This window comes from Pochonia chlamydosporia, chromosome 2 (genome assembly GCF_001653235.2).
Source record: "Pochonia chlamydosporia 170 chromosome 2, whole genome shotgun sequence".
NCBI classification, from domain to species: domain Eukaryota; kingdom Fungi; phylum Ascomycota; class Sordariomycetes; order Hypocreales; family Clavicipitaceae; genus Pochonia; species Pochonia chlamydosporia.
In genome coordinates this window covers 6,438,808-6,464,569 of record NC_035791.1, presented here as the reverse complement: position 1 = coordinate 6,464,569, position 25,762 = coordinate 6,438,808, and the positions used below count along the sequence as shown (strand labels likewise).

The 25,762-nt window shown below is 47.3% G+C and overlaps 6 protein-coding genes across 6 annotated transcripts; 4 read left to right on the top strand and 2 right to left on the bottom strand.

The window, feature by feature from the left end:
• Nucleotides 1-2,352: 2,352 nt before the first annotated feature.
• On the top strand, nt 2,353-3,438 carry VFPPC_18358 (hypothetical protein; the record flags this gene model as incomplete). Its single annotated transcript, XM_022429982.1, has 1 exon — nt 2,353-3,438. The coding sequence occupies one exon, from the start codon at nt 2,353-2,355 to the stop codon at nt 3,436-3,438; it is 1,086 nt and encodes a 361-aa protein (XP_022285815.1).
• A 2,900-nt stretch (nt 3,439-6,338) lies between these two features.
• Nucleotides 6,339-6,974, top strand: VFPPC_11869 (hypothetical protein; the record flags this gene model as incomplete). The annotated part of the gene is made up of 3 exons (XM_018289923.1): nt 6,339-6,404; nt 6,469-6,577; nt 6,625-6,974. 3 exons carry the CDS (start codon nt 6,339-6,341, stop codon nt 6,972-6,974), a joined length of 525 nt encoding a protein of 174 aa, XP_018136429.1.
• Nucleotides 6,975-11,727: 4,753 nt separating this feature from the next.
• VFPPC_17001 (hypothetical protein) lies at nt 11,728-12,133 on the top strand (the record flags this gene model as incomplete). The annotated part of the gene is made up of 2 exons (XM_018294753.2): nt 11,728-11,891; nt 11,932-12,133. The coding sequence occupies 2 exons, from the start codon at nt 11,728-11,730 to the stop codon at nt 12,131-12,133; spliced, it is 366 nt and encodes a 121-aa protein (XP_018136430.2).
• A 643-nt stretch (nt 12,134-12,776) lies between these two features.
• Nucleotides 12,777-13,832, bottom strand: VFPPC_12641 (HSF-type DNA-binding protein; the record flags this gene model as incomplete). The annotated part of the gene is made up of 2 exons (XM_018290435.2): nt 12,777-13,565; nt 13,611-13,832. 2 exons carry the CDS (start codon nt 13,830-13,832, stop codon nt 12,777-12,779), a joined length of 1,011 nt encoding a protein of 336 aa, XP_018136431.2.
• Nucleotides 13,833-14,802: 970 nt separating this feature from the next.
• VFPPC_18359 (hypothetical protein) lies at nt 14,803-15,117 on the top strand (the record flags this gene model as incomplete). The annotated part of the gene is made up of 1 exon (XM_022429983.1): nt 14,803-15,117. One exon carries the CDS (start codon nt 14,803-14,805, stop codon nt 15,115-15,117), a length of 315 nt encoding a protein of 104 aa, XP_022285814.1.
• A 224-nt stretch (nt 15,118-15,341) lies between these two features.
• Nucleotides 15,342-16,847, bottom strand: VFPPC_12576 (DDE superfamily endonuclease; the record flags this gene model as incomplete). Its single annotated transcript, XM_018290398.1, has 1 exon — nt 15,342-16,847. The coding sequence occupies one exon, from the start codon at nt 16,845-16,847 to the stop codon at nt 15,342-15,344; it is 1,506 nt and encodes a 501-aa protein (XP_018136432.1).
• Between the last annotated feature and the right edge of the window lie 8,915 nt (nt 16,848-25,762).

Sequence of the window (25,762 nt, the reverse complement as noted above, 5' to 3'; positions counted from 1 at the left end):
AACTATAGATAGAAGCTACCCTAGAGTTTAATATACTATCTAACTATTTTATAATAAACTCTATTTTTAGTAATATAGCTCTTTTTACCTATTAGGTAGCATTTTCTAGAAATCTAGTTTGTATGGGATTTTAGGGTGGACCGCTCGCTTGTGTGGACCGCTCGCTTGTGGACTACGTTAGTTAGATAGATTATCGCATGGGTTTCAGCCGCAATAATGACGTTGTCAAGGAAATCAGTCACGTGGTCAAACAAAGCGAGCGTAATTATGCGTGACTGACGGAGTCGGGGTGTATCGAACATGAAGCTCACTTGTACTGCATGCATCCACGAAATGTGACGGGGCCCTCAAGTTTCTGAACCTTTGTTACAGTCAGCATTCTCTTGTTTGTTTGTTTCTTTTCTCCTTTTCCACTTAGGTTGTACTCTCAGTCGATTCCCTCTTAACACTTCAGGGTTCCTTTCAACTTGACGTGATGCACCTACCCCATATAACTGTCGTCTATTCGTCCCAACCCAAACAAGCTCCCAATTCATTCTGGCGCGGTTTATGGCCAGATCAACGTAAGGGGAAGGTAGTTAGGTTTAGACTTAGAGTGGTGCTGTCTTGTGCAGCGACCCGCCCGTAACGCCACCTTGATTGCGGAGTCGGAGTGTTTCCTCCTGGAGACGAGGCCCAACCCCTAAGGACCATAGCAAAGTTCAGGGCAAGCAAGCTTGCACCAAGCTCTTGGCTAGCAGCATGTCTTATTATCAGGCGGGGAAACTAGCCCTCCGCATGGGGCTGCCAACCTCGCCGTCTGTGGCAATCGCGAAGTGGATCCTCGGCGCTCAGCGCCGCTTGTCTGCGGGGATCCTGCTCCTACGAGTCGGGAATTCAACAAACCCTGAGGCAATTGCGAAAGTCGCCACCCGTGTGTGCCATCACTGGGGCATTAGTACAACCAACTGACCCAATACGACCATTTCCTTTCAGCCCACACTAGTCCAACAGTACGTGCATGTAAGGATGCGGCGAGATGGATGAGTCGCTCCTGGCGAAGAGGCACTGAATGAAATGTCGGAAACGAAGACACTGGGACCACCTTCAACCTTCTGCCAGCTTAACGCTCTGTCGGCATTTAACGCGTTTCGCAACAGCCTGATCACATTGTCTATAAGGGATTCAATGATTTTTTTTTTGGGACTCGCTACCGCTGTACCGTAATGCGGCCCTCCCCAGAGCAGCTTCATTCAGCCACACAATTTCGAGGCTTCCAGCGAATGAACGGCGCGGATGCTACCAGCTTATTCGTGCACTTTCAGTAACTCCGGTTTATTTATTTACCATGATCAACGGCTGGAGCAATTCCGAGAAACGTTGCGCCAAAGTACCAGTTCGTGCTTCGACTTGAGGTGGGCTGGACTTTATTTACCCTTCAATGCTCGTCTTCGGAGTATGATGCGTATCTGACGCAACTGTCGCATCATCGTCCTCAAGACATACCACGGATGACGATGACGATGGCAATACAATTAGACTCCTACAGCTCTTGCTTTGCTTGCTCATGCGTACTCGGATCCGCTTCTGGTAAGTATACCACAAAATTCCGCTATGGTCATTTTGTGTCCTCTAGGACACCTACACTTAGCGTCACACGCTTGGCTGGTATAACATGCTGCTATATACTGGATCGGTCAGTTTACATACTTGGGCAGTAGCTAGGTGGTCAAAAGAGTTGTGACGTGCCAAAAAAGTTGCCCTTCAACGAAAAGCCGCTCTTGAAGAACGTGTCCGGACCTAGGTGTCCCCGGGGATGCTCGTATCATGCTGCCACAACTGTTTATCCGCCACTCATTTGTCCCTGGACGGATTTGGGTGTTAATATACACCAATCCAGGCATCCAGTAATGGATGGGCCCTAAGCCTATGGCCCACACCTGAGTCCCCCAATGATATTGGGTGGCAATGCTGGGAGCTGATGTGTTCAATTGGGTGGAATAACACCTCCGGAATGTCACATTCGACAGATTGCTTGCGAAAACCACCGAGTGCGACACTTCCAGTTGCTCCGACCCGGACTCGTTGGTGAGGAGCTTGCATACTTCTGACCATAATCCGCACATAGTGCTCAGAAAACTGTTGATTGGCCGGTTTAGCTGCAAGACGATCACTAAGTGGGCATTCATTATCAACATAGAGCAAGCTCGTTTTGCTTACATTAACAACATTCTGCAGTGCTGTTCATCCATACGTCTTACGTCTTACCTGTTCAGAATTACCTCCCTTCTTAAAGCCAGACTGTACAACTGACATGGGTGGGCACGATATCGATGTTGCCGTTTCAACATCTATGCAGTATATAGAAGTGCAATGGCAGCCGTGGACGCAATGCTTGGCCGTTGGATCCGCAGTAATGGCATGTCCAGTATTCGCGACGACAGACCTGATTTCGCTCGACTCAAATTCCAAATGATTACTCGTACCTTTTGGCTTTACTTTGGTCATATTTCGAAATTGCTTCGAGCCCCACCACCGTCGGCACCTACACCTCTGCCGATACAAGAGCCTGTTACGACAACCGAGGGCTTGTACACCATGGTACAGAAGCCAGCAGTTACGCTGAAAGTCTCCAATGAACAAGAAGTTCTTCAAGAGGAATACGATCTTCACGTCAGTATTGAATCAGCCTTTATTCACGTTCTAAATTACCTCGGCGGTCTGGGCTCCAGTATAATCTTACCCTTTATTCCTCATTACATTGATTTCCATCCTGAGATTCTCAAATCTAAATATTCCATTCTGCTCCCAAATGTTGAAAACCTTCCTGCGGGATATGCGGCGTACGCAATGGAATCTATTAGACCGTTTCACCCTCACCATGTCAGGTACCTTGTGAAGCGACATCTGTCCCCGTCTATCCAAGATCGAGCTTTGGATACACTCTCGAATTCGCATTTTGTCACCAAGGTCTGCCTAGGCGGCCTGACACCGCTGTCCGAAAAATGGCAAATCGGCCTCAATGACCGTCCCGCGTATGTTGACCAACTGTACGCAGAACGAGTGGATATCGCTGGTCTGTCCAAAGTCATGGGCTCAACTCTGGCTGTCCTGCACTGGTGCTGTGGTATTGACGCGGCTGGCGTGGAGTTCGTCCTTGGTTGCGACAAGAAGGGAAACATTCGTCTCTGGTTGGCGAACTTCGGTAACTGTCGACCATTTAAACAAACAGAATTTGACGTGACGACACAGCTTGTGGATGCAGTAATGAATAATGATTGCTGTTGGCCTAGATGGATAAATTTGGGAGTGTTTCGTGAGATATGGCACGAATTCTGGAAGGGATACATCGAAATGTCCTTATTATCTTGCAATGAACATCAGGGGAAACGACCGAATGCCTTTCTACCACGTCTATTCATAAACGAACTAGGAAAGACGAGAGGCCCGCCAGTTTGATAAGACTTTGTCCGCTGATGGAACCGGCGGACTTGGAGTTGTGAGGGAACTATGTGACTCGCTTTCGGTGAATGTCTCCACTATTTTCAGCATTGTGTAAATAGCTTCAATCAGACGTATCCCTGAGAATCCTCCTGTCCTCCTTGTGAACAATCGCTCTATCAAAGTCGCAGTCCACCATTTTCCTTTTCTTGTACTTACACACGTGCCATGTCTGATGTAACTGCTACATGAAGAGAACTATATATAGAAGCAGTCCATATAGAACTGAAAAAATCGCCCCGGTTTGCAGTTCACATGCTGGGGCTGAAGTATATAGTTCTGAGTTCTTATTGTTTGGACAGACCCTACTGAAGCATACCCAACTCACCATTCGCAAGAAAACCCGCCATTCAGCCTTATTTCAGCCTGCCTCACGATGCGCTTCAGCCAGAGTACTTTCCCAGGAACAATAAGGTACGCCGTATTTTGTTGACTATCAAACGGTGAATTAAGTAATGCTAGATCGCCATGCCTTCCATGTTTTCGCCTGCATTCATTGAAATTCGTGAAGGGGCACCAGTCGACTCAGCCGATGGGTTCTGGCTCTAGCGCATCAAGGAGGATGAAATATACAACTGACTGGTCGCTTAATGGCTAGCTCCCTTCAGAAGTTCGCGATAGCTCCGCTTAGCATATAATAAGGACATCAAGTTACCAATTGCATACCAACATCAACTTACCAAAGGCAACCCGACTGGTTCAGTTTAGGAAGAGGAGATCACATGCGTAAATACAGTCAAAGTCAAGTTCAATTTTATGTTGGATTGAATGCCACCTGGATTTTCACCTGCATAGTTTGTTAAGGCCATGCTTATTCATTTGTCAATACGAAACACTGGCCAACTATTACTAATAGCAGGCGATTGTATTGTAAAGGGCTGTACTGCTTTAAAATGTTAACTATAATTCGGTACAGTCCGATACTACCACCTAGCTAGCTCTGGATAAGGTACGGCATGCGGAACAATTCTCCGGGATGTGCATTACAGTCGAATTGCCGACGGGTATCTGGATTTCGAGACCTGCCCAAAAGGTCCTCCGCCGTGTTTTCTTTTTATTCATTAGTTATTTATTTATTTTTATTGGCTGTTGGCTGTAGGATGAATACTTGGGTAGGGAACTCGTATTCTTATGTTAGAACATGGTCAAAAATCAGTAGGAGCTGGTAGAGAGTTCACATCTTCCTAGCTTTCCCGCGACATAGAAGTCGCCCAGAGACACCATTCCAGGGGCTAGGCGGACCATTACCAAACGAAAAATGGGATGCACGAAATGGTGGATAGCATTTACCAACCTGTAGTAAGTAAGTGACTCTCGAGAGAACATTGCCCGCCCACATGACATCACCATATAACATGAAGACGCTTGCACATCTTTTTATGCGGTGACGGAGCGTGATAATCAAATATCTAGTTAAGCGGTAACTGACACTGGTAAATTCCGACCTGCCCTCATATTTAGCGAAGCTGGTTAGACTATCTAAGCAGTGCGAAGTTCGAATTTGGTCCCAGTCTCTTCAGTGATCTCGTCCAGTATCCAGTATTTTCGACATTGACTTAAAATCACATGGTACTGGTGGAACCCAGCCGCTGGCGATACGATAACGCCGGTATTAACGTGCTTCTATCAGGGACAGTGACCTTGAATTAGTGGAAGGTCTGACAGAAAATTTGCTACAAACTTCGTGGTCCTAGAATATGTCGGTCATTTCCCGAAACTGCATTATAATATTCACAGGGGCTTTTCAATCGCATGTCCACTTCATGGCAGCCCATTTTCGTGCCAAGCCTGTGAGTCAGAGGAAGAGCGAATGACACGAATATATGAATTAGGATCTCAAAAGTGGCTTTCCCGTTTACGTCATTTCACTTCATTATCCGTGTAATGTTGCGGCGGAGCTGTCGGCACAATTTCTCCCGCGACGGCGTTATCAACCATGTCTGTGTGCCTGGAAGCCTATGTTTCGTACGAAAGCGGGCAATATTATTGAGTTAGAATTCTTTAGCAACGAATTGTCGAACTTTTTCCCTGACCGGCTAGTCTTGTGACCCGTCGCGGTATGGTAAGTACTCGATCAGGTGGCGTTAATAGACACCCTGCCGGAATGTTTACCATATTATGAGATAACAGCTTCTGTGTGTCGACGCGAATTGATTTACCGGGACGCAAATATCATTCCAGAGTGGGCATCATTTAACAGACATTCCCGAACGAAGTTTCGTTTCCAACTCAGATCCTCCGTTGGAATGAGAACTTCCCTATTAGTATTTGTGAGGCTTTACTATGAGGTGTACTTCTCAGTCCGAGTCGGGACGGAAGAAAGAGACAGCAGGTGAGAGCCGCACGCGTGGTGTTCAACTTCAACATGAACTAATGGCAGCCCCAGCAGGCCCAAGCGCAACTAGTATTCTGGGGCAGTTACAGAAAAGGCTTTCCGCCCCAAGCTGTAGACTCAGCCTGAGTGACAAAAAGCGCACAAGACTACTTTTTCCTCGAAGTGTAATGTCAAGAAATCTCAGTTGCTTCAATGTTCGGCCGGAATACCGAGAAATTTCGATACGGCTTCAGGAAGAACAACAGGCGACAAGTTTCTGGAAAAAGAAATCCGAAAGACTCGAAGCAGATAACAGAGCTTTACGTCGCGCTTATGAGGAATATCTGAGTAGGGCTTCTGCGCTGGAAGTTAATATTGCAGCAAAAGAACATACTGTGGAGTCTTTGAAGACAAAATTCGTCAACTGGAATTGGAGATAACTCGGATAAAGCCAAAAACAGTGGAACAGGATGATTAATTGCTGTGATAAGACAAATAATTGATGCCGTGGCCCAGACGGCTGTTCTGGTAGACTATAGTACTTATGCCTAAGTTGACTGTCGTACACAAGCTTCCAGGAACTCCCAATTTGCTTCCTCCTCCTTCCTTGGCAATTTGTATATCGGTATTCCACTCATTCGCTCTCTACCTACGACTGACTTTTCGATTCTAAGCAACAAACTGCTAGTCAGACAGAAGACAAGGGTCGTCTATATAAGAGATCCGGAAAGCAGATTCCAGCATTGGAACAAGCGACCAGTTACTCTGAAATGGCACTCTTGGGCAATAAACTAGGAAGATAAGAGCAAAGGCCTGATGCTCAACGCAAGACACCAACCATCGGAGTCCAAGGAATTGCTACTATATCGTGCAAGCTCTGTATGGCTACGCTGAGCTCTCATACTGCTACAGATGGCAGATCTCTTCCAGCATTCTGGAATACACGAACATCAAGACTATATCCTCCAGACAAATAAATCCCCAAGGACCGCAAATACCATTCAAACATCAGTCCGGTCCCATTCACGCCTTGAGAGCTTGGGTAGGGCCCCTTCCTCGTCTCCCCTTCATCCCCTCATCGACCGCTTTCGGTAGTACGAGCGTCACCACTTCCGAGAGTTACGAGGGCAGCCCTTACGCCGTCAGCGGCACTTGTTGTCATGCTCGTCAACAAAGGTGATACTACTCAGCAGCCATCACCCAGAATCTCCAGCTGCGCAGGGACATCAATACTAGTCTTAACCTCAATGTCACCCGACTGGAGGCACATATAATGGACAATATTTCGTTTGAAGATTAAAAGTTGCACTTACTATGGAACAACATATACGGAACAAACAGAACATACGTTACCGGTACTACCTCGTTCCACTTAATTTCCTCAAGGCGAATAGAGCATTGCCGCCTAGAGGAGAACGGTATTCATGTTGCTAGTGACGCGTTCAGATGTTAATACCCAGCGTTTGGTTCGTGGTCGTCTTACCGAGGGCCGTGAAGACCCGGTCCAGGATTTCTTGGGAATACGCGGAGCGCCGTCTACGTTAGGGGGTCACGAGGAATCATCAGAATCCAGGGAGAGATTATCGTTGATGAGTGCCGAACCCCGCGACCACTATCAAAAAAGCTTTGCAACCCGAACAAACTCACCGAATCCGAAAGTGGTGTGACATGTCAGCTGCCTCTGTTGGGCGTTTTTAATATTATCCACTGAGCTACTGTACTTCCTATGCTTAGCCAATTTTAGATTCGCGTGTTGTCGGGTCGCTGGTGGCTTGGCAATTCTGGAGCGAGTAGTTTGTTGGGTGGCTGGCGAGGCGAAATTCTCATTATGACTCGCCACAGCCGGGTCCTTTCCTCCGCAAAGAAGGTAGCCATGGAAGGGAGTATGTAGTATTGTACTGGAAGACAGAGTATCTACGGAATATGACACCGTCACAGTTCCTATCCTGTCAGGCATGTGATTGAGGCGACTACGAAATTTTAACATATGGCTTACGGAGGGTTTGTACCGAATAGTTCATGTACTTCTCATGCATCCGTGCGTATTTTAGGCAGTTAAAGACGACCCGTTGCCATCACTACAATAGAAAATTCATTCGGACCCTATACTGGCTTTGGCTTGGAGCTCTGCGTTGAATTCAGTTTAGGTTAACATAGGCCGTACAGATTTTTGAGTTACATACAGCCACAATTACAGCCCCTTGAGGACTGTTCGGCCGGGTCTATGACGAAGAGCTACGAACGGAGATTATAATTCTCCTGCTTTGCGCTGACTGGTTCAAGGTTTTCGGCTTGAATGCCGTCACTGCCGGCAACTGAGCTACGATTGATGGCGACGCAGGGGAATCAGGTACGAGTCCCGGGCTGACTATCTCACCATACTCCTGACACATATCATAGGCGAAGGCTGTATCTTGTTCCTCATCCGATAAGTGCGAGACGCTCGACGACGGTGAAGACTGGCAGGCGCCTTTATTTGCGTACGAACGCGTTGGAATGCTTGATGCTCTCCCTGAGGCACGTAGTAATGGAGCTTGCGACAGACTACCGAACGCCATAAATTACGACTTCTCAAAAAGGGGCCGCGCTGCCGACTGGAGGACTAGAGATACTCGGCCGGAAAAGTTGGACCAGAACGAGGTATCAAACTATTACAACTCGCAACGGATGCCATCACGTTATGACAGAAACCTTACCAACTCAGGCAGCTGCCAGGTCTTGCCTCAGAGACGTCCCAGAGCCAGTCAGACCGATACTTGTGACAGAAGATGCCCGATTTTGAGGTCGTCGGGGCGGTCGCTGATACAAATGGAAGAAAAAGGGTTATTTCACAGTAGTGTTCAGCGTTCCCCCATTTCACTCCCTCCCATAGTTGAGGAAGCGATGGATACAGACAATTCTATGGCACCAGCCAATTTACAGAACGGGAAGAGAGAGCGAGCATAAGCCAGATGTGACACCCTCCTTGCCTAATATGGCGAGACTTAAGTAGATACATAATGCCGATCGATAATTAAGTAATTCTTGGCGTGTCATCCATTTAATGAGTGCATGGTCCAGCGCCTAAGCCAAAGAAAATTTGACGCAGGTATCGTTCGGACGACTACCGAGATGAAGAATGACTTGACTACAATCACACCAGATGTCGAGAAGTCTGAATGGCAGGTTTCCTGAGACTATTGCGATCCAAAGTTTAGTCTTTTAGGTTGCTTGTGCTATGTCCTATTTCATTTGCACCACGTGCCCTCTCATAGTTGCCAGAAGATGAAACGTTTACCCAAGGATCGTTCAATTGCGACGCGATAGGATGCTCAAGCCTCTGCTTTCGGGAAGCGTGGATATTCAGTTACCCTGTTGTTCAAGTGTAATAATTCTTCGTATCACACAAAACTACGAAAGCGTACAGCACCTCGTCAGACTCTCCGTTTACGATATACCGGAAGTGAACGATTACCCGAGTCGGATCGCTTCGTTACAAAAGGCCGTGTAATCGGTATTTTATTCACGATTTTCAATTCCACGTGCTTTTTGCCTCGTCCATCTGTTTACCCGTTGTGTTAGTTCGTCTTCAAAGAACTGGCGGCGTCTTCGTATTGTTCGTCTAAAGCTTGCCGGAGAGAAGGAGAATGCAAACTCGCCCAACACAGTTCATGTGGAGGGAGTTGGGCCAAGTGGACTAAGTACACACTACATAGTTGCGACAACATATATGAGGTTCTTCAAGAATTGCTTCTTGTCAACCACTCACTGTCGCTGCAGTCATTCCGCATCAATTGTACGACAACACCTGGTTGATATTACAGGACGGGTGGCATATTATCAACACGGCTGGCATGACCTAGCAATGTCATTGTTTATTTTCGCTGTATACCAAAGCAAGGTATCCGAGCCTCATCTTGTACAGCGCCCCCAGATGCATTCGGGTCGTCCTTGATTCTAATCGCGAAATAATATGACCCAAAATACATAATCCACCTTGTGCCGTTACAGCAGCAAAAAAATGATCATCTGGAGTGCCGCGTGGGTTCTGTACATGCTTGAATATAATGCTTGAGCCTATTGTTGCAATAATCTGAGGAGCTGAAGCGCCATATTATGAATGCCAGGGACAACACCTGCTTGGTCAGCCTCCCCGTCCGAGATTCTGCTGCTAGTGCTTCCGACGTCCATGTTTCGCGAATTTCCAGTAGAAGGCGAAGCGTCTTGGTAATTGTTATCGCAGAGCGTTATGCCCTGACTTCTTGTCACCCGAAAAAGGGCATCTCGTCGACTTTTTCGGAGCTGATAATAGCCCGTGCGCCCATAGCGTCATCGCCCTGGTAACACTAGTTAGGACGAGGAGAAGTGTCGCAACTGCAACAGATCGAGCAAGCACTGTGCGGAACAGGGAAACCGCAAATAATACCGACGACCCGGGCCAGGCCCTTTTGAGTGTAAAGTCTGGTATTCTCAAGTGGTCGAAATATGACTTCCGAGGAAGCCCTTTGTCTTGGCCGTGACTGTTTGGCCAGTTTGTGTATTGGCAGTCACGGGCAGGTTGTCAAAAGTACGCGAAACAAAGAAGGGCAAAAATAGGTTGGTGATAAAGGTGACCATAGCATTTAGGAAAAGAGCAAACGCGCCTACCCGTGTTGCATGCCCATATAAAGTCCAACACATCCGGAGTCATGTGATGATGTTTCTCCAGATATGGTTGAGCATGTATCTCTCCAATATATGAGGAAGTATAGAACAATAACGGGAACAAACCAACCCCAGCGGCGCCAGTACAGGGAAGTGAATACTTTCTGTTGCGTTAAAATGAGCAAAATTGTAGGCCTACTGAAATCTTTCCAGCAGCTCTAATAGTAGCCTATATTCTACGCGACATCTGCAACCCAGTGTGGACAGCATAAGTATCCGAACGCTCTGCAAAAGAGATATATCCCAAGAAGATAGCGATGACTCCAATCCAGAGAGTCTACGCCTGTGGCGCTTGGCGTGGAAGCAGGCTGCTTGGGGTACCAAGGGAGGTACCGTCAATGGTGGCCTTATATTGATGGAGACAATATGCCACCCGCGGAATCTGCACAAGATGGTCTGTATACGCTCAAACCCGGGAAAAAGGGGGGGAGGGGAGGCAAGTTTCGCATAGAAGGTACACGCCACTAAGGCGGTGACTTTCGTCGTAAGCAATCGGGACGGACCAATTTGATAACCCTGGGTCTGACTACATGAATGAAGGGAAGTTGGCTTGCGGACATCCGACTATCCGAACCGCGTCTTCAGCTACGGATCCATTATTCCGAAACTCGGCCAGCAATTAAGTTTCCACGCTCTCTACACTATCTCTTGTTGCTGAGAAACGACATTAATAAAATCTTTTGTCATTCTGGACCGATATTGCTTTTGGCTTTTGGAGCGCTTTTCGCCGCGTGATATGCAGCTGAAGGCTTCTACAAGTTTATTAGTCATGCACAGTACGCAATTAGTTGTTGATGACCCTCCAGCTGGCCACAGCTCTCTCGCCACCACTTGCCATGTCCCACGGCGCCTCCACATCGGTACAAGTTTCTGTAAAGCTCCGGCAACCAACAATTTATTTTTGGACTTCTCATTGCCACTGCCCTACCCCGCCGACTAGGGATTGAGAAGGCAAAGCCAGCCACCGAATGTCATGACGGTTTAATTGGTGAGATGAACGTATCAACTAATGGTAAAGACGCTTCCAGACAACGGCAAACTAGCCTTTCCCTAGAAACCGCTGTCGGGGCGACTCGGAGGCTCGTGAATTAAATCAAAAGCAGTGCGATATAGCTAGCTATACCTATATGGACCGGCTGTCATTGCATTTGAGTTATGGCCTCCTCTCATGAATAACACTTATACACATAGTAGGGATCTTGCCTATTTCACTTTTGTTTTCTTAATTTTGTTAAAGGGCGGTCCATTCCATGAATACCTACAGCAGTCAAATACGGAAGACTGCATCAACTATTCCAGACCATCAAAGCCTACCGCAAGGTGATGGGCTGGTTCAAGCCGTAGCAGTACTCGCGATTTTTGGTCTCATTGCTTTGTCTATTCTGGTATGCTCTTCACAGTCAGTTGTAGCTGAGCGTTAGCGTTCCCTCGAACTGAAACTCAACACTTGACAGGTTAAGTCACGCCTTGTCTAGATATGATCAGTCCGCAAGTCACGGCTTTGACGTGGAGTCATCTAGCGTCACACAATCCGAAACCAGTTCCACAGATATGCTGGATTCGGTTTCTCCACCGTACAGGTACGGAAAGGCAGCGGAGAATGAATTCAGGGGTGCCCAGGCGGTAGCATCAAGGCGTGAATCATTAAATTGGTAATTTCGTCGCCTCAGAGCAGAAATATTCATTTGGATTGCTTCTGACTATATCATACAGTGCAATTTGCCTCGATGTACTAAGAGAAGGCGACGCTGTTCACCGTTTATTTTGTGGTCATATTTTCCATTCTGATTGTATGGTGCCGTGGCATCTGATGCGTCACTATAGTTGCCCTCTGTGTAATTCATGCTACTTACGGGAAGACGCAACTTCAGATTGCTAAGTATTTCTCCTGCTGATTAGCTTGGCTATCGTCCGTGATGTGAGACCACCGAAATATCAATAAAGCATTCCGTTTCAAGATAGAAGCTCAAGAGATCAAGGAGTAAAGAGGCTCGCGTCAATAGGAGGCTCGCGTCAATAGGAGGCTCGCCGACTGACAATGCATCAACAACGGTTTGAATACCTATTTCGATAAGTACAGAAAGACCACAAGAAACCCCTGATACAAATCGGTGTTCCCAATTCCCAGGGTCCGAATTCCATGGTAAATCGAACTCAGTGCTTCCTTTAGTTCGTCAAATTTGGTATCCTGGGTCTGTTCGCATCAGCCGAAGCCGCTCGTACTCCACTTGGTTGCGTCGTGGTCTACACAGTGACCTTCCGTAGGAGCATTATTACTTCATGGCCGCATGTTGTCCGATCAAGTTACCCTATCGACATCAATTGCATTCAAGCTGCCATTACCCGCAGGTTGTCGCAAGTCTGATGCTATTTGGCTGGAGGCGTGGCTGCTCGTGCCATGTCTCTTCTCATGCCCATCCAAATTCGGAAAGATAACAGCAATACATCTCAAGATGGCGTTAATTGAATCCTGGTGTTGGTCATGAAGGTGCTGAAAGCGGATATTTTGATCCTGCAAGTCCTTGTTGACCTCATGTTGTCGATCGATAAGGTTGACAATCTGTTTCTGTTGTTCGCGTACTTCCTGGAGCACGTTTCGAATAGCGACCGAAGCCTTAGCTTCAAGCAATAAAGTACCTGTGGAGGTTGAGCTGCTGTCAATTCTTTGTATCGGCATCGTCACTTCTTGGAGCCTTCTCTTACTTCCATGCTGATCATTTTCGCTCGTCACTGCATCATCGACCGCAGTTTCTCGTGGCCCTCGTGGTTTTGCTCTGTTGCTATCATTCTTCTTCCTAACCAGTGGCAACAAACTCGGATGCGCACGCTTGAAACAAGGGTGCGAAAATTCGCTTAAACCGGCCAGTTTGCGTTCCCTTGCCCGCATGCTGTTGTCCGTGAGTGATACCCGTTTGCTGAAGCCGTACGCGTTTAGTTGCCTCACAAAAGATGTATAATTATTGTGTTTAAACAGCTCAGGAAGTACAACGTCAGCGAACTGATCCTTATCAGGAACCACGATGCAGTCACCATCTTCAGACCAGCGAACCAGCTGCTTGTTATTTGGATCGTCGAGTAGTCTAGGCGTCTTAGTAAGCTTGAATCATACAAGCCGCTGAATATAAATTGACGCGTACCTTTTTAACTTTTGCACAAATGGAGCTACGCTCTTATACCTAGGTTGCATTTTCATTTCAGTCTTAGACTGCAACCCCATGCTGTTGTAAAGTTCCATACCGCCCGTCCCCAGATTTGGTGCAAAGGTGGATGAGCGGCCTTCCCACAAGGATACATATAATATACTAAGGTTAGCTAAAGAGGCAAGGCCGTCTATATAAGGTCCACGCATCAGCATCAATCTGCGGTCACGGCTTGTAAACCGGCGCGGTGGTTATGGGTACATATGGCCAATCCCAATAGGTATCACACGGAGATGAAGTTAAAGCTAGTTTTATCCAACTGTAACCTTATGCCGAAAGCTCGCAGGATCATCGTACCAGCCAACCAAGAACAAAAGTGAAGCCTCGCGCAAGCAAATTGCCAGAAAATTTAGGCAAAACAGACTTGTGGCGGTTTTGAGATATCTCGACGGTGGCCGCAGAATGTGGTGTGGACCGCTTCATCGCTCTCAAAACGCTCCTACCAGTTCGCCACAGTCTATGCATAGACCGGAAAAGGGTTCCGAAGCAGTGGCAATCTTCCCTGTGTTCATCTTGGCATGTGGGTCGGGGGCATATGGGCCTTTGTCACTTAGCAGCGAACGGCGATCTAACGAAGGTATCAGTGGGGGGCGTATTCCAAACAAACTTTAAACAAAGGTCAAAAATAATCAGTACCTGACCAGTCCGCTGTAGCTAAACCGTCGATTATGTCAAGGTTGTCTTTTCGATCAACAAAGTCCTTTTTTTTTTTTTTGTTCCAACAGTTTATCGGTTAAACATAATGCTCCTATAGCTACGCAATGCACCCCTAAAGCTGTGCATCTCATTGTTCTGCTGGAACTGCCACATGCTGCCATAAAGAACCATATGGCCTTCCAAGCCAATGTGGGATGTTGAGCATGTCTAGTTGTTCGGAAGTGGAGGTCAAGGATGGTGATGTCATCGGCATTCACGGTGACGACAAATCATTCGTATGCGTATTTGCATCAACACCCTAGTCGGAGGGAAGTCACGAACTTGAGACTCAGGCAGACATGCAGGTGGCAATGCAACCCATCTGGCGATAGCGCACGGGGGAATTCTATTGCCACAAATGCGCAAGAAACATGACTTCGTTAACGACACGTTCCATCGCGTGTTACCCAACAGCGGAGCCCTGTTGCAATGGCCCAATTGGTGGGTGATGAAATCATTCGCGTTGTACCGCCTTTATCTCTCCAGATAACTTCTCAATGCCGGAGCTGTCTCGCGTCGTTGGAACTGATAGTGATGTCATCGAAGAATGTGTGGTCGGTCAGGTTTACAGCTTCAGGTTTGAACGTCCGCGCCGGTATCACCACCACAAACCCGAGGAACAGTCGAGGATGTGTAGGTCGAGTTGCTATATACCATTTGGACGAAACCGACAGAAACCGTGATACGTGTGTCATAGTTGGGAATCCTTTTTGGCACGCGGACCTTCCCTGCACTACAGGTTAACCTTTGACTCTTGCTCTCCCGATATGAGATGTCATAGGTGAATTTACTAAATGTAGCGCACAGCCGATTCATAGTGACGCATTAGTTGTTATATTTTCTGTAGCTAACGTACTCCACAAGCGAGCTGGACACACAAGCGAGCTGGACACACAAGCGAGCTGGACAGCCTAACCCGTCCTCTTATAAAGAGTACAATAAAAAATAACCACAACATAAGAAATCAATTAATCCTCACTGCTATCCTCTTCATTAGATGTTTCCAAATCAATCTGACAAGTTCGCGCATTATGGCCAGTGTTGCCGCACACACCACATCGCCGTCCCTTCGTCTCATCCCGAGGCTTCCGACCTCTAGTTTTGCGATCTTCTTGCTGTATCTGCTCTTCCACATCATTCTGATCCTGAAGAGCTTGTCCCTCGGAGATAGTCATACTGCCGCCTTGGCGCAATCGTGTTTTTTTAGCTCTATGCCGCTTGCTTAGTAGTGCATTTGCTTCCCGAAGTTGGTTGACCTCAGCCTTTAAGAGCGCGACCTGATGCATAATTCCGCATGTTCCCTTTGTAATCTGATCCACAGCAGTTAAAATTGACGTCGGCGAGCTTCCCTGATGGCGACTAATTCGTCTTTTAATATAGTCAGTCTGTGAAGTTGCCTCGGTTGGATTGTTTGGGGTCTTTGGAACCCACGGATTTGGTAGCTCAGGTGCCTCTTCAACTGGTGTTGGAGTCCGCAGCCTTACATCCAGACGCGATAAGACACTATTTGGATCGAATGGAACAAGTCCTGCGCCTCTAAAAGCTCCTTGGATATTTGTTTTGGTCATTGCGGCTTTAAAGGCGGTGCAAAACGCGGGAAAGAAGTCAGCTTGTGTGATGTGTGTGACGTGCGCCCTCATAAGTCCTTCAATTTCTTTGCCATATGCCTTCTTTAGCGGCCCAAAACAGCCAACATCTAATGGCTGAAGAATGTGGGATGAATGAGATGGCATACAAAGCGTGATAATCTTATGGTCTTTGCAGAAGACTTCGAATTCGGTTGAGTGGTGACTTTCGTGTCCATCTAGGATAAGAAGTCGATATGCGCCACGACTTTTAGGTTTAGTATGCTTTTCAAAGTGCCGGATCCAATCTACGGCTTTCTCATTTGTAGTCCAGCCGTTATGAGTTGTAGAGATAACCCAATCCTTTGGTAGCGCGCTATCTTCATACCAGTTTCCAAGGTGATATTGCCCCGCAGCTATAATAAATGGCGGGATAGCTTCGCCTCGGGAATTAATAGATTGGAGTACTGCAACCCATTTTCTGTCACCTGGTTGAGCTAAACTTGGCTTGCCACGTCTATCTGAGCTTGTAACTACCATTGTGGTTGAGATTACGCCCATCATAAAGCCAGTCTCGTCAAAGTTGTGAAAATCCTCGTCTTGTATGCCGTATTTCGCAACTGTGTTGCGTACAAGCTTAAACCAAGGTTTAATTATCTTTGGATCTTCGCATAAGGCCCTCTGATAGTCATATCGACGCGTAAAACGCGTAGACAGCTGTGGTTGGCGCTTGACAAAGTTTGAAGCCCAGTTGACTCCCACAGGAGGCGCGTCGCGATCGGCGAGCAGGCGATTCGCCATATCTTGCACACCACTAAGCCGGGGAGGAAAAGATCTCGAGTCTAGGTCAAGGATGTATCTGACAATTGTTGATTCCTCCAGATTTGTAAGTTTTCGAGAATTAGGCATAGTATTGCGTCGCGCGTTAATTCCCTTGATGCGAGTACTTAACGTACTATGGGGCACCATATAGATCTTTGCTGCAGCTCGAATGCTTAGTTTGGGAGTATTCTGGGTAGCTTTAATAGCTAAGACTATTTGGCTCTCTTTGCTTGACAAATCCATAATATTTGGTGGAGAAATACAATGTTAAAGGAGGAAAGGTCCATCGATCTGGTGAGGTGTCCAGCTCGCTTGTGTGTCCAGCTCGCTTGTGGAGTACGTTACTGTAGTTTTGATAATTAGCAATAAATTTTTCCTCTGAGTCTTATCGTCTGTCCTCATTGGTTCCTCCGGCTATCTTGGTAATACGGGACGTTACGAATGCTAGCACGTACATCGAAAGCAATTACAAGGAATTTGCGTTTTCAATCAAAGAGGGCATACTTACATGATGGGAGCATGAATCGGAAATCTTGCAAAATAAAATTAGAGCAATGATCCCAGCAACCTATTATAATTGCTTCGCCGGGAATATCCACAATCACATCCACCAATCTGAATGGACGCAAGGATGTAGGGTGCGATCGATGCAAGCTAGCCACAAACTAGATCTTCTTGCGCCTGATCACATTTCTTTCTCGTTAGCTTTAGACGGGCAATTGTACATCTGTTTCGTGATGAACAAACAGAGGCTCAGCCTGTCACACATATCAAGCTTCCGTAGAGCTTCTGCGGTGTAGTAGTAGCTATTTAGAGCCTCGTCGGCATCTGGGTCTCGTCTGGGTAGTCTATTCCTTGATGAGTGACGTTCAAAGACAACTGACCACGTCATTTACACCGAGAACACTTGCTTTCAACAGTGGTAGCTGCTTCCTCCATTTTGTATTCTTAGGGATAACGCTTGTTTCTGTCTGACTAGAAGTTGCTGCTTCAACATGGAATGACTTGGCTAAATGAAGGAAAACGAGCAAGTAGCTGAGTACAAGTGCCAACAGATTTCAAGTAATACTACTATCAGTCATTACAGAATAAATACAACACGGAATATTCGATATAAAAGCAACTACATAACAGGATCATAAAAGAAACTTCAATAGTTATATTAGGTACAAAAGCAATTATATTGAGGGACTATCGGATGTAAACAGAAGGAACATGTCGGCGGTTACTTTTTACTAAAATTGTAAGATAGCTATAGAAATGACGGAAACATGTTTGAAGAGTGCCTGGAGCCTGCGTACGAGTATCTTCTTTTGAATGTCGTATGGTGCAGGGGAGCAGTTATAGTCTGTTGCAGTAATGGATCAAAGTGTTCCGCTTCCACCCTTCATGCCAGCTATGCCCAATTCCAGTCCGCGAATCTCGGAGTGTGATTATGTCGCATCGGTTTAGTAAACAATCGTCGAAGTTCTAGTTGTGCAGAGAAGTTTACGCGCCTATCGGCATTTCGCATGACAGAGCTTATCTGAAATACTACCTACGGGACAGTACGTGCTAATGCGAACCAGGACAATACCTCAAGACATATGATCAGATTTTTTTTTTTTCGTAATCGCGTCGATACTGACAAATATGGCGCTTCACACATATGATAGATAGTGCGAAGGTTGCGAATGCCGAAGTTGTACGCGCGTCTGATATTGCCACACTTAAACGTTATCGGAGATGTCCCATGCCATTGGCGGTGTTTTGGTCGGCGAATCACCAACCCCGGCCTGAGTCTGGGCGTGGCTGAACCTCTGTGAACAAGGCCCAGGGGTTGTATTGGTGCAGGTGTCGTCCTTCTTGCGCCGCATAGAATGATCTAGCACCAGTGCCTTCGTCCAATTAGGTCTGCCAGCAGTGTGCCCTTTTGCGGCTTCCATTCGTGTATATCAGAAATAGATAATCCGCGATCACTTCTACTTGATCTCCATTGTTTCATACCAAGTTGGATTTTCCACCGGCATTCACCTGTGCAAAGAGCAATATCCGATCATGCGCGATAGGAGGAAGCCGACTCACAATGCTTGCGTTTTATGTCGGGCGAAAAGAATAAAGTGTGACGGCGGGCGGCCCTGCTCAATGTGTGTTGGGCGAGACATTGACTGCCAATATATTGAGCGGCAATGGGAGCCAAAAAGAAACCTGGTAAATGGAAGCCCAGCGACTCCGAAGCAGAGACCCAATCAACTAAATCAACTACACGGCATCTGTCAATTTAGAGTAAGTGTAGATTAGTAATGAAACTTTGAATGTAGTGTATCAACGGACACCTCAAATGTAGTTGATTTAAGTGTAGTTGACTTCAGTGGATGGAGGTTTGTGGCGGCATCATCCAGAGTCGCGGCGTAGTGGGGCAGCGCATGATGGCACTAAGTTAACGCGTCTACACGTCCACGCGCTTGCTCATACCTCTTTCCTCTTCATCTTGGTTTTCGTGCAATATAGTGGCATTATCTCTTGAGTTGATCTCATCGCGCCCGTGTCAGGGTTGGCCACAGTGACGCTAACCATCCCCTCGCATTAAAAAGTGTCAGAGACGACATATTCTAACAAATACCTCCCTCTTAGAAGGAGGTGATGTCCACTTTTGCTGGCTGGTACAACAAGTAGGGCTTCCCGAGGCTCCTCTGGTGCGAATCTACCTTCGGCTGCTCCCGTCCCCTTCCCTTCATTCACTCTTGTAGCACTCGAATCGCCTCTTCAATGGCCAGCTGTTTTCGCCGCGGCAGCGAGCCACGATAGCTCCCGTCTTCTGAACTCATCATCATTAAGATGGATGCCCTCGAGCTCTTTCTTCTCCTCTATGATCGAGAGAAATAACGGATCTAGGTCGTTGATAATGCCTGCCCGAAACCACGACCTCAATACCTGACACATCCCAACTGTTTGCGCCTGAAGATTGCACCGTTGGGGAACAACCATCTGCCCTGCTGCCGAGAACATCCTCTCACATTCTGCAGACATTGATTGTATTGTGACAAAGTCGAGGGCCATTCGGGAGAGACGAGGGTATTGCAGGCGCTTCTCATGCCAATACGCTATCGGATCTCGCACAGTCTTGTCAGTGCTCTCATGGCTCGATTGCCATCGTTCGTATTCGTCGCCAACCGTGTCGTCGTCCAGTAGAGGCTCTGTCTGTATGGAGTCGATACGGGACTGTTCGCAATGCTCTTCGAAGGCATTGTAGTATTGCTTCTGTCGTTTTGCAACAGGCTCGTCATTTGAGGCCACCACAATATGGAAATCTCGATAGGACTCGTCCCACACTTCTTGAACTATCCTTTTTGCAGATCTGATCCAGTCGGGCTTATGTACCCAGGCCTGCTCGAACCATCCCCATCTGTATGCCGGGTGGAGTGCGAGGGCGGTATAATATATCGGTGTTGTGTCGAGAATAGTGTAATACTTGTCTAATTTCTCCCAGGCCATATTTATGCCGATCCTGAACTGTTCGGGGTCAGGAAAATCTTTTGCCATCGCCTTATATTTTTCGAGCTTGCCAAGCAGGAATTCAAACCCATTGATCACATCCCAAACGTTCCCATATGAACCAGTATAACCCCTCTTGCGTTTCCTGATTAAACCGTCGCCTTCTAGAGTCTTGACTGCATCTTCATAGTATCCAAGGATCGTCGCGAAGTGTTGAAGTACAGACCAATCGTTGGCCGTAAGTTGGTTCTCGTCTCTAAGGATTCGAGGCCGGACAGCCGACTTTTTCAACTGGCCAGTTCTTTTTGATGTATTCTCCTCCTCCCATTGGATTCGGAACTTCGCGACTAGCAGTTCGAAGTACCTTCGAAGTCTCAAGGCGCGGCGGATCATATAGAGCTGGGAAAGCCAGCGCGTATCGTTATCTAGCACTACCGAGACGGGGCTTTTTGACCGTATTTTCGGATCGTCCGACATGGATATGTCGTACTCTTGAAGTTCTTTCAACAGGTATGTCAGTCTGTCCGATCGATCAACATCCACGACGAAATTATGGAGCTTCCCAACCGGCCCTTTCTGTCGCCAAAGTTCGTATTCGGCTTCAGACAGCGCTTCTGCACCAGAAAGTTGTTCTTCGAACGCGTCTGTATCCTTCCCGAACAGTAGTGCCTTCGCAGACAGATTGACTATATGGCCGAAGCAGCGGCCTCGCCTTCGAGCGCCATTGAAGCCGAGCTTTTTGCCAATAGCCTCAAGTGCTGTGTCGTTGTTCTCGGCATTGTCAAGGGTAAAATACCCAATATTCTCCTCGATGCCAAAAGCCTCGATGGTATAAAGGACTTCTGTTGCAATGTTGTTCCCCGAATGTCTGCGGACTTCGGGGACCCCCAGAGCGACCTTGTGGGGCTTGCTATTCTCGTCCCTGAAGAAGCACACGATACCGTATAACGAGTGTCGATTCCGCGCCCTCCATCCGTCAAAGCTGACGTGTATTAAGCCGGGGCTCTTTCGCAGGGCTTCAATGACGCGCGCCTTGTGCTTTTTAAATTCGGAGTTGATGAGCGCGCGAACTGTGGTATCAGAGATGTTGGCGTTCGTGATCTTGACTGCAGGGTTAAGGTATTCGAAGATATCCCGGAGTCTCTCATGTTCAACAACACTAAAGGGCTGATTCGTGTCGACTGATTCGTGTCGACTATCCACTCGATCAGGAGACGTTGAAAGTGATTTCGATTAAATCCGCGTATCATAGAGTTGGCAATCGCCTGTTCTCGAGGTCTTAAAGGGTCGAGCTTCCATATATCCACAATCGATCTTGGCCTCTTGCTCCCTGGCTTCTCCTCGGCTTTCTTTTGCAAGCCGGACTTTGTCTTGTTATCTGGTGCAGATATTCCGTGATCCTTGTATAAGTGATTCAGCGCATTCTGAAGGCCAATAGCAACGAAATTCTTAGGTCTGGGGTCGTTCTTCTGAATACACGGCTTGCAGACCCATCTGCGCTCGTCGTCATGTTGTATGTCGTATCCATATTCCCAAGCCCATGAGTAGTTGTCTTTGCTTCTTTCTGACCATACCCAACCCGGAAAATGTCCCCAAAGACGCGTATCGTACTTATCAGGAGTGGGCAATGTCGTCGGCGGCGGGGAGAACGGCGTCAATGAGCTCTCGGCAGAAGAAGCAGGCGTGGAAGGCACTGGGAGTTCGAAGTCAATTGGGACATCATCGATAGAAATTGGGGACGATTCTAGGAATTCCGAAGCGCTCATGGTCATAGTAAACATAAAGACATAATGTGAAAGTGTCACGGACTAACTCGTTGCCGTGCACCTGGGTTGATGGCAATGCTGATAACGCCACCAAATGAGGGTCTCACAACCAGCCCCTGAGCATTGACTGCCCAGTTAACCACCATAGTAGAGAGTCCACCCCTCGAGAACGTCTGCTCTCTCTTTTTTGTTAGCTGAATGAGCCGCGTGTCCCCTTACGGAACTTACTGGGGCCGACCGGCGACCCCTTACAGAAAAGAAGCGATGATACTTGTTGTAGATGGCCAGAAATAGGTGTTATGTGATGATCAAGCAGGTGCTAGCTAGCAGGAAGATATTTCAATAAACTAGGCATCAGCCATCGTTCCGCTACACGTCATTCAAAACATGGCAATACGGTTCCAAGATGGGTAAAAAGATGCCGAAGTCAATCAACCAAGGATCAACAGACGCACGACGCAGTAGCGGAGGCTCTACCTTAAGGCACTTTGGTTAGAATACAAATTACGGATGTAGAATAGGGGGAGGAAGCTGACTTGTCGTCTCGCCCGCAGCCGAACCTACCCTGAAGCTAAGTTCGAGATCAAATGTGCAGCCCTTTAACCATCAACAGTTACACTGAAATCAACTAAATCCACGTACACGAGAGGCCCAAATTTAGTTTAATTGATTAGTCAGGATTGTCCTGATTTAGTTGATTTAGTTGAGTGTAATACACTAAGTTGATCAACCAGTGTAAGTCGTGTAGTTGATTGGGTCTCTGCTCCGAAGCCAAGTTCAGAGGAGAGACCGGGTCCTGTCAGAACTTGCCAACACATCACGCGCTCTACAAATCGTTCAATGGCTCCATGATGGACGATCGATTGACGATATCTACCAGTATCTTGTAACTTATGTCGATACCGCAAAAGCTAACAAGCAACAGACAAGTTGCCAGTTCTATAACATGTCCAGCAGCGGATGGCAGAACTAGAACCCCACAGAAAACGGGCCATGGCATGCCGTAGCTCGCCTCAGTCAGGACCAGACGATTGGTTCTAAAGCTGATTTGCGTTCGTCGGTTTCGGACAATATTCCTGCGTCTGATGCCGCGATTAGACCGAGTGAGCCAACTTCCGTCTTCCCCCTCAACACAGGTGAGCACATAAGTCCCCCTACACGCTGAAGAGATCGGCTGCCATGATACTACGACTGCTCTCAGCGCAGTCCCGGCGAACTATGCGCTACAGGTAGGGACGCGGACAGAAGAACCAGATGGGTACTGGGTAACCGATGAAACTCCCCACTCAAGCTTTGCGCATGATGAGTCTAGCCTCCAGTGGGACTCGAGTCCCTATGTATGGGATCTTTAGGAGAACCATCTTCATAAGGATTGTAAGCAGCTCTTTAGAAGGGTTTTGAGATACATGATGCATAATTGCTGTTGTGGGCTATGCCAGATGTGGTGTGGACAGCTCTGCCGACCTTTGTCAACAGACCATGCCGACGAGATGTATTTAGATCTCGACTCGACTAAGTTGCAGCCTAATTAGAAACCAACTTGCGTCTTGTCTGTAGATGGATAATGCGAAGTCACTTGTTTCATGTACTTCCCCAGTCAAGCCTCTTACACGGTGCTAATAGTTTCAACTGAGTATCTTAACAACCACCTTAGCGGCTACTTTAAGATGAATATCCCGAAGCTGAATAAGAAGAAGCAAGCTCAGAACAATAGTCATCCGTGCCAGTGGAACTATGGGGGATTGTCAGAACCACAAGGCCCTCCAAGACCGAGCACAACAGGATTATGACACGTGCAGGACTGGCGCTGGTTGATCAGCCCTGCGTTGTGAAATGAGCCAATGATGATGATATCCCTTCGATGCACCTAGATTGTGGTCGACGTCACCAGGCCAGCCCCTCATAGTTCGGATGGTCTTCGAGTAGAATGAGAAGCGGCTTGGGAGTTGCTCAAGGCAATTCGGGTTCGGGTCATTACTCACCCTACTCTTTCTTTCTCTTTCTAGTAGATGGCTGTGATACGACGAACAAAGTTGCCACTTTTTTTTGGTGCATGCCGCCCCCGCGCCCGAGATGTATGCTTAACTCATATGGCAATGTGCAAATTTGTGTAGTCTGAAAGTCGACCAATCAGACGCGCAACGCCAAGAAAATAAATCGAGTTTAGTAACTATGAGACAAAACACGTTTCCTATGTGACCGCTGTATGCGGACCCTACCCTTGGGACTGCAGGACCAGAACCATAGGCCCCATATATCGAGCACATTGGTATGGACTAATGGGGTATCCTTGCGCTCCTAAACTTGTCAATGAGGATGCGGATGATGAGAATAAGTTGTCCCTGAAGCATCCTTCCCTGCGTTGGCCGGAACCAGCCAGTGTATTCACTGGCAGTGTACTAACGTTATAACGGCTTGTGATCAATACGACTTTTTTCTCACTTCTCCCATTTCCGTGGAAGACCATTGACCTCTCAATGTCTCTGGGAATTGTCACGGTCCAAGCGAGTATATCGACAACTGCCTAGGCGACTATAAACAAGTATCAAAGCTAGGGAAGAAAGAGAGATAGATCAGGAAAAAGAGAGCTCGTAAGCATATGGAGTGATTAGAGCCAATCTCGCTTGTAATGGGTCCCGGGCCGGCAGGCCGGGACCCATCACGAGAGCGGCAGCCGAGCCAACATCGGACTCAACCCGTTACGGGGAACAAGATTCGTGTCATCAACAAGAGAATTGGTTCACGAGGCTGTTTCATGCTGCTTTTCATTAGCAGAAGGATTTGTTCCAAGAATGATCGCACAAGACGACCACGGCTGGCCGTAAAACCTCCACCGTATTGGTGGCCTGCTGAGCTCAACACAGCATCAACAGTAGACAGTTCCGTCGCCTTTGTAAATAATGAACCTGTTTACATCAGTACGGGATCGGGGTATGACAGACAATTCTGATTAAGCCAGGCCCACAGCTTCGGGCGTAGCCGCGAGACACCTGTTATTTTGCGATATATTGACCAGAAAGCCATATACGTACCCAGACGTTGACATATTTGCGGATTCCAATATTAGTAGTACTGTGTGAATTAAAATAGTTGTGATAACTTGCTTCTATTCGACTCTAGCTGAGAGCTCTCATACCTATGTATATGTATGCCTAGTGTAATGGCCCGTGCCGCTAGGCAGCGACTCATCTGCCTGAGAATGTCCCCCTACATTATTCACACTAAGTCAACAAAGATTGTAGCTACTTCTCCCTATATATCCAGTAAGCATAGCTTATAAATTTAGTATGAAGCAATAGTACGGTAATGTCGTACAAGATAAGTATGCCCTACTATAATTGGGATGTCCTCTTTCAAAACTGGGATGTTTGCAGTGTAAGTTGAAAAGTGTCTTTTGTATAAAGTTTTAAGGTGTGCGTAACAAGACCGCGCGCCGTCGTCAAGTACTGATCGCCGAAGTTGACATTTTGCGATGCAACCACCCGTAGCCAAGAGCCGAGAGCCCAGTAACAACGATTACGTCGATGACTGGCAATTTATAATTCTGGAAAATAATAATATTCCCTAGCTGCCTCCTCAAAGGCGAGGTCGCCTGAGTCAGTTTCGCGACAGTGCCACTCCCGTCCTCGTCGACGAGACAGAAACTACGAGACGTCGGCATTTCTTGTCTCCAACTCCACCTGAACGTCTCAGTCTTGAGCCGGGTTGTTGATGAAAGGTACCTGCGGTAAGCGCTGAGCTGCCGGCCATCGCTCATTCGGA